This window comes from Bison bison, unplaced genomic scaffold (genome assembly GCF_000754665.1).
Source record: "Bison bison bison isolate TAMUID 2011002044 unplaced genomic scaffold, Bison_UMD1.0 scf7180017864233, whole genome shotgun sequence".
NCBI classification, from domain to species: Eukaryota; Metazoa; Chordata; class Mammalia; order Artiodactyla; family Bovidae; genus Bison; species Bison bison.
Window position 1 is genome coordinate 558113 of NW_011494805.1, and position 8874 is coordinate 566986.

General features: G+C 46.1%; 1 protein-coding gene across 4 annotated transcripts in view; it reads right to left on the bottom strand.

The window, feature by feature from the left end:
• The window catches only part of COL14A1 (collagen, type XIV, alpha 1), a 270892-nt gene that overhangs the window by 29116 nt on the left and 232902 nt on the right, over positions 1–8874 (bottom strand). For all 4 annotated transcript variants that reach the window (XR_825786.1, XR_825785.1, XM_010846187.1 and 1 more), the window contains exons 43-45: positions 4229–4264; positions 3202–3268; positions 725–913 (exon numbers count right to left, since the gene is read on the bottom strand). Coding sequence is in view for 2 of the 4 variants with exons in the window: in XM_010846187.1 (XP_010844489.1) it covers positions 725–913; positions 3202–3268; positions 4229–4264 (292 nt within the window). In the remaining 2 variants the exon portion in view is untranslated. The remainder of the gene's footprint in view (positions 1–724; positions 914–3201; positions 3269–4228; positions 4265–8874) is intronic.

Consider the following 8874-nt stretch of genomic DNA (forward strand, 5'->3'; position numbering starts at 1 on the left):
CCACAGCCGCCGCAACAGTGCACGCTGGGGCAATGCGGGATGGGATAGGATAGAATACGAGCCAAAGAGAGACAAGGTTCACATCAAAGCAATGGTTTCAGTGAACTCAGACTCTTGCATCTTCACATTCATAGAAAAGTGCTAAATTCATTCGTTTGAGATGCCTGTTTTTCTTTAATTAACAGTCATCTTTTGATGCTCCCACTACCCGGCTTTCGTTGCCAAAACAAACCTGGTGTGTATAACTGGCTCCTCCCTCCCCTGTTTGGAGCCATCCCTAGATGAACCTGAGGGGCTGTGCCCAGGGCTTAAGTCCTCAGCAGATCTGCCAGATAAACAGCTCTCCCTGTGAGGTTGTGCTTCTTTCATTGTTTCAGTTGACACATATGTGTGACGCTACATCTGTCCAGATGAAGCATTTTCTAATTCTACCTGGCTGGGGCATAGTTTTTTTAATTCATCCATCCAGAGAGGAAATCTTTCTCTCATTAGCTCAAAAGCTTCTTAGAGGTTAATTGGGAGTTCTGGTCCTCCTGCATGCAAGCTTTATTAATAAACACGTTGTAGCTTACTCAACTTTCTCAATATTGGGGATAAACAAACAAGAAGCTGGAGAATAGATGGGGCAGAATTAATTTAGTCCATTCTTTGGAATGCTGTCCCTGCATGAGCTCCCCTGCTACCCCCGTGTCAGCGCACCCAGCAAGAGGCACGGCCCTCTTACCTCGCTCTCCTGGTGAGCCGGGCACACCTGCATTTCCTGGGAAGCCCGGGGCACCTGGGGGTCCTTGCTCACCAGGGGTTCCCGGGGAGCCCGGCCTCCCAGGCTCTCCAGGAGGCCCCTGGATGGTCCGCACTGATGACGAGTGGCTGGGAATCTGGTTAAGGATGGCCGTGTACCTGGACATGTGACCTGAGACAGGAAGGACAAAGACAGCATCCGATGAACGGTCATACATGCAATGGAAGAACTGGATGTACCATTTGTCAAGGCTCCGAACAATTCTGCTAGACACCCACCAAGGCATGAGGCACATCCCTCTGAAATAAGTTTATTTCCAAATGAAAAGATCCTGCATTTCCCTTTGGATGATATTAGCAGCTGGACTGTGTTCAAATTCCATCTCATGCATTTGGAATTCCACAGCTCACGTCAGCATCTCAGTAAGTATCACTGAGCAGAAGTCATAAATTTTACCTTTACCCCCAACATTTATCTGACCCCTAAACCCTCACCCAGCAGCCCCTTTTCTCCAGCAATTTCCACCCAAATGATTTGTCTTCTTTCCTAACCCACAAAGCCTGCCCCACCCTCTTGCTCACAAATCCCCAGACAAGTGCTGTGTTTCAACTCATCTCTTCATTGCCAAGCCTTTTTGCAGAAACCTTTACTTGAGTCCCAGCTGCAGAAACTCTCACTAGCTTTATTATTTTTTTAAATTTGGCTTTCTCTCATTATCCCTTAACTCAGTTGAGCCTGTAAGAATGGATGTTAATAATTACAAGTAAAAACTGAGAAAATATTTGATATCATAATTCCCCATTTTCCCAGAATCATCAGTAGACAACATTTCCCTACAGAAGTGAATTTTCCAAATGACTATTATTTATTTCTTTTTAAATATCCAACCCTAATAAGGAATGGCAACAATTTCTAGAGGGATGATTTCTAAGATACAGTCAATGCCTTCTTAAGCCTAGGAGCAGGACTGTCATTAGGACTGGGTGGCTGCTGACGCGGGCCCGCCAGGAGGCACATTCGTGAAAGTCAGCATAGGAGCAGACGTGTCCGCCTCTGCTGTTTCAGCTTCCTGCTCTGATAAAGGGGCCGTCCTCCACTACTTCTCCAGAGGTCATCACTGGAGCCTCACACAGTTCAACCTTTCCTAGCATAATTCTTCTGATTAGCTCTGGACGAAAAAACAGACAACCGAGCAAGTGAGGAATTATAAGCCACGTGGTAACCAAGCTCTGAGGCAGAGCTGAAGGGAGGAAAGATAAAGCTCGGATGACAGAGACACGGCTCTGGGGAGGCTGAGCTGTGCTCATGGGGCCACATGCAGTATCTGCCGTATTCTTCTCCGACAAGGACGTTGACAGGCAGGCCCTCCCCATTTTACAGGCCTGTTTCAGCTCTGGTATAACCCCGCTGGTTTCCGAGAAATTATTCACAGGAATCTGACAATTCCTGAGGGGAAAAACTGGATTTTGAAATCTCAATTGTTAGGCCACGTTTCAAACAATCACATATCTGCATAACATTTCTATTCCAAAGTGGAATAAGACAGTAACTATTGTGATATAGTCCTTATGTTATGGTCAATGAGTCATATTAGGATTTAACCCTTAGGTTTCCTTAAAACAATTCAGTACCCATTTACACTGTATACTTGCAATGAGAAACCTACAAATAATCCAAGACACAGGTTAGCTGCAGACGCATTCTACTTAATGTTCAGTTTCCCTTCTGTAATTAATTGTGGTTTCAGAGATTCTTATTTCGGTATTAAATTTAAGTAGTTTTACTTGTAAATTCTCTATCTCACACACACTAGTGTACTATATAACATAAAACGCACTAAAGTTAAAATAGAGGGAGCATTTAAAATAGAGGGAAAGTTCAGGTTTAAGGTGAGGAAATGGGACAGGCGTGACGTAACGTGTGCTCCGGTGCAGTTTTCGGCGTGGACCCGAGGATCCCGTCAAATGCCACGTGAGGCCTGTACCCGCGTGTGCGTGTGCTTCTGTTTGTCTTTTATGGCATAAGTCTTACAGAGAAGGGCCTTGGGCTAACCAAAGAAAAGGATAAGAAAGAGAGATTGATTTAAGTCTGGAGATTGGGAGGCAGGTCTGCTGCCTCAGTTTGGCAGCTTTCAAGTCCTTAGCACTTGATGAAAAAGATTCATTTATTTGGAGAGATGAAGAAGAAATAGAAGATTTGATCTGGGAAGTCAAGTTAAACCTATACGGGCGAACAGGAGCTTCCAGACAAACAGCAGAGAGGGATCTGCGTCTGCATCATCGCTGTAGAAGGCCAGGGTAATCCGTAATGAGATTACATCTAAAGAGGTAGTGACCTCAGGTGGGTCAGTGATGGCCAGTTGTAAAGCTAGTGGGTATGCACCAAGACAACGCTTGTGCAAAAGGCGAATTTCCATTTGGCCGAGAAACAGCGAACATTGGTGACTACAGCGCACTTACTCTGGATGAGCTGCTCGCACACCTGGCGTGCCACCGCTCTCACCATGGCTTGAGACTGAAGGTCGCCCTGGAGGAGAGAAAAAGCAGACCCCTGACTACTGACCACGGCCCAGCCCGTGGCAGGACCTCCAGGAGGGAGCTGGGACTTGACCCACTGTTGCAATCGGGCCCTTCGCTGCCGAGCAACAGGCAGGATGGCCCACCGCGCACACGGGGAAGGTGGGAGCACCCCACACGCGCCCTGCGAGGCTCCTGAGAGCCCGCGTTAGACTAAGACGCTCAAGTACGCACTTCCGGTCCCAGATTCTAAAAAAATTTAAGTGTTTGAAACAAACCCATTAACTATATATTATTTAATGCCTTCTTTATCACTCTTTAGAGCTTATAAAATATGGCACTTTCTCAAGCGGTGGCTTATTGAATACTAATAGCAACCAGAGGAAAGATGCTAAATCCATTTATAGAGTTAAAAACTTACAAACCAAGTTTTCACCGAGGTCATCGGGTGAGCCCAAGGTCACCACTGCGTCTATCAGAAGAGACTGCACGATTATCTGAGCAGCGGCACAGTTTCTCAAAGGAGAGAAAAGGCCCCTGAAATAACCTGTTTTAGGTCTCACAGCCAGTGCTCTGACCCCGCACGTCATTGTTTTCCTGGGTGCAGATATCGGAAACACGCAAGCCGCGATCTACCGCTTGGCGTTTTGAGCAGAGCGTTTACTTCTCTGAAACCTTTCCCATCCTCTGTATAATGTCTTCATTAAATCCACTCTGTGAGTTAAATGAGTGACCCTCTGTTTCATCCCTAAACAAATGCTCCAGATCACCTAGCTGGACTAGCAGAGCTGCGACGAGAAGCCAGCTGGCCTGACCTCCAGCCCGGGGGGTGGATCCGCTTGAAAAGGTGCTCACAGTCGGGTGAGCTGGGCTGGTGGGGGCGGGTAGTGAAGCGATGACTGACCTGGACAGAGAATCGCCCTCCCTCGCCAGGCTCCCGGACAAAGCTACGCAGCCAAGAGATACTCACCCTCTCTCCCCTCTCTCCCTTTGCTCCAGGGACACCCTGCAAAATAGTAAATTGTCGAGTTAGGATGCTGCACTCAGCCAAGCATAATGATGGCGCGTCTTTTCTGATTGTGCGACGAGGTTTTCCTTAGCGCTCATCATTCTGCAGCGAGAGTAGACACGCAGCCACAGGAATAAACAAATAGCAGCCTGTCATCCCGCCAAGCAGCAACGTCTCTGTGTTGTGTTGTGTTTCCTTGTTGGTTATCCAGTTATTTAAATTTATTTATTTGTAATTGAAGGATAACTGCTTTATAATATTGTGCTGGTCTCTGCCATACATCAACATGAAGCGGCGAAGGTAGACATGTGTCCCCTCCCTCCTGAAGCGCCTCCCACCTCCCTCCCCATCCCAGCCCTCCAGGATTAACCGAACCGGGTTTGAGTTCCCTGGGTCACACAGCAACTTCCCACTGCGATCTGTTTAACACATGCTAGTGTAAGCGTCCGTGTGACTCTCTCCGTCTGCCCCGCTCTCTCCTCCCTTCCCGCCCCTCGTGTCCATCAGTCTCTTCTCTGCGTCCAGGCCTCCACTGTGGTCCCACAGACACTTTAAACATTTTACTCGCCCAGTCTCTGCATGCAAAGTCACAGTACGCGTGAACACAAAATTGGGGTCCTGCAGCAATACCGCCTTGTAATACAGTGTCACTGGATAAAACATTCACTCTTTTCACACGAAACGCCTCTCTCTCCTGATGCTGCGCAATCGATGTCACACATCTCTGCTGCGAAGAGACATGGTTTTCATTTTTGAAAGCATATCTCTCACAGAAAGGAAAACATCTTCCAACCTCAGAGCTCAAGTGAAAGGTGGAATCTGTGAAATGCTAGCTCTTCACCCTGCTCTCCATTCGGGATTAACAGCACGTGAGGCCTTCTCCCCGATTCTCCCTGGTAATGTGAGCCTGTATTAACGCGAATTCCCAGCTGAACTATTGTTTTGTTTTGTGGCTTAGCTACTCTTTGACCCATAGGAAACCTTACCGTATCTGTAAAAACTTTTGCTGAAAAACAATGGCCTTTTTTTTTTTAAAGTGTTTCTGCAATGAAAGTACATGTATAATGCAAAACACGTGTCTTCATTAGACTTTCTTCTTCTTGTTTCAACTCCAAGGCAGGGTAATAGATTTACTGAACAACACTTTTTATAACCTCTACCAGAAGGATAGTAAGTGCCATTTACAGATGGAATTTGTCACGCTGTCAGGCTGTTCCCAGTTGTTACTATAATCTCAACAGGTCTCAAATCAGTCTCTTTTCCAAAAATCTCTATTCAGTTAGTCATCCAAAATGAGAATTCCGTGTTCATTCCAGTGTGTGCAGGTAAACTGGCTTTCTGGAAAAATGAAACGCCCTCACCTGTACTGTCTGCGGCTGTCAGAGGTGTAAATACTTGGGCTGATTCAGGCGACAAACGCGCGTCTCCGTCTCCGAGGGTGGAGTTCCGGAGGGACGAGGAGCGCCACGCCCACTCCCTGAGCCGGCAGCCAGGCCCCGCCCCCGCCCTGTCCTCCTTCCTTCCCCTGCTTCCCGCACGCCTGTTCTCACACACTCACACGTTTTGTTTCGTGTTGCTCTTGGCCGTCCCCTGTGACACCTGAGAGCTTACTTCCCTGACCAGGGGCTGGATCCGAGCCCCTGCAGTGGGAGCTCGGGGTCTTCATCACTGGCCCACCGAGGAATGCCCCCCACACTTTGGCATCGCAGCTCCTCTCATACCCACCCCTCTGTTCCACTACCCAGCTGCAGCCCCAACCATCTCACGCCAGGGCATTCGCACCTGCCTTCAAGCCAGCTTCCCTAACGAAAGACCCTCCTCTTCAGTTCATCCTCTGCACAACCACGAGTCTCGTCCTCCTGATGCAGTTCAGGATGCAGTTCAGGAAGCTGAGTGACTTCGGACCGACAGCAGCTCTTCCTGTATTCAGAGTCACCCGGTGACTCTTAGATATCCATGTGACAAAGTCAGAGTCCTCGCTTTCAAAGACATGTTACTGATGCGTGGCCTCAACTTCCACTATCATCTGCTTATCAAAAGTAAAACTTCTCATTCCCGCAGACCTGGTCTAGTCAGTATATCAGAACACTTGTGAGAAAGGTATTAAGAGAATATCTTATATATCAAGTATCAGCAATATTCTAATGCAATACTCAATTCAAATACCACCTATTTCATACTAAATCTTTATTATTGTATATATTTAACCATGTGTATGCTCAGTTGCTCAGTCATGTCAGACTCTTTGTGACCCTATGGACTGTAGCCTGCCAGGCTCCTCTGTCCATGGACTTCTCCAGGCAAGAATACTGGAGTGGGTTGCCATTTCCTCCTCCAAGGGCTCTTCCAAACCTAGTGAAGTCTCCTATCTCTCCTGTTTGGCAGATGGGTTCTTTACCATACTGCCACCTGGGAGCCCCCATTTAACAATGTTAACACAAAGATTTCTCTTCTATGTAGATGGTAAGATCGCTAATGCTGGGGACCATAACTTATATTACTTTATATTTCCAAAACCACCTAGCCCGTTTTTTCCATAAAAGAGTCACTTGAATATTCAGCTAAGTGCAATATTAAATTAAAATATTTATTATACATCTAGGACTGCTGCCTACTTCATTTCAAGCATTTGATGCAATACAAAACCAAAAATCAGCAAACAAAAATTAGCCTCTGTTCCTCATCTTTAATAAACCAAGAAATTGTTTGTAGATACTAGTGGTTTAAAACTCAAGCTGCTTTTACCACGTACCAGGTAAACATCTCAGCACATTAATTCATTTAAGCCATCTAACACCTGGTAAGGTGAACTCATTTAATCCCTGCAAGACTCCTGTAAGATAAGCTCATTTACTCTTTACAACAACCCTGTGAGATGCTACTTCCATTTTCTTGTTGCTCAGTCACTCAGTCGTGTCCGACTCTTTGCCGCCCCATGGACTGCAGCACGCCAGGCCTCCCTGTCCATCACCAGCTCCCGGAGCTTACTCAAACTCCTGTCCATTGAGTCTGTGATGCCATCCAGCCATCTCATCCTCTGTCATCCCCTTCTCCTCCTGCCTTCAATCCCTCCCAGCATCAGAGTCTTTTCCAATGAGTCAACTCTTTGCATGAGGTGGCCAAAGTACTGGAGTTTCAGCTTTAGCATCATTCCTTCCAAAGAAATCCCAGGGCTGATCTCTTTAGGATGGACTGGTTGGATCTCCTTGTAGTCCAAGGGACTCTCAAGAGTTTTCTCCAACACCACAGTTTCAAAACATCAATTCTTCAGCACTCAACTTTCTTTAGAGTCCAACTCTCACATGCATACATGACCACTGGAAAAACCATAGCCTTGACTAGACGGACTTTATTGGCAAAGTAACGTCTCTGCTTTTTACATATAAGGAGAGTGATGCATTGAGAGGATAAATAAATTGCCCAAGGTCACACAATAAGAAATGGAAAATCTGGGACCAGAATCCATTCAGCTGGGCTCCAGAACCCTTGCCCTCCACAGTACACTCTACTGCTGCCAGGAAAGAGAGCACTGCTCAACACATTTGCTAGCCTGAATCTTCTACTTCAGTGTAGGTAATATTTTTCTTAATGCAGTAATTTAAAAAGCAACCAACATCTCCCAAATCTCACTCCAGTCATTCAGAATTAGTCTTTGAGTCATTTCTTAAAATCTATTTCATCTTGAATATTTTTTGTTTCTGAACCAACATATTCTTAATGTTTCCATTGCTAGCTATCATGTGTTAACTCTTCCTATTTGAAACTTGGACAAAGAAACGGCAGTGCAAGCCTGAGTGATAAGGTAAACGGATGGCATCAGGTGTCGGCGCCTCTGGTGTGCAGAGACTGATGCGTTTAATGAGGCCCGAAATTCCTCACACTCAGCCTCCCAATGCTTGTGACTAAGTAGCTGCAGGGCACAGCAAGGTGGTCTCCAGGAAACCACATATGTACACTTAGTGAACATATCTGAACGACAAGAAATTATTTTCTTATTCCAACTTCTCTGATGTCTTTCCTTTGATCTTTCGTTTTGCAAAATAAAAGAAAAACAAACTCAAAATTCCTGAGTGAATGAAGGTCCGTAACTCCACCAAAACAAGCTTTGATGGAAAACACACAGTCCCTGTAGATGTCGGCAAGAAAAAGTGGCATATTTTCCTTTGATTTCAGGAACACTTGAAATGCAAAGAAAAGAAAATACAGTAGCTACATTCATAGATTTATAGAATTTTAGTGCTGAAGGAAAGAAGAAAGATCTCATGGTCCAAGTCCCAAATATTAGGTGTTTGCTAACTAAAATCAAAACACCCCTAGCTCAGCTCTAAGAGTTGAGCTTCCATCAGTTCAGCTCAGTTCAGTCGCTCAGTCATGTCCGACTCTTTGTGATCCCATGAAACACAGCACGCCAGGCCTCTCTGTCCATCACCAACTCCTGGAGTTCACTCAGACTCACGTCCATCGAGTCAGTGATGCCATCCAGCCATCTCATCCTCTGTCATCCCCTTCTCCTCCTGCTTCAATCCCTCCCAGCATCAGAGTCTTTTCCAATGAGTCAACTCTTTGCATCAGGTGGCCAAAGTATTAGAGTTTCAGCTTTAGCATCA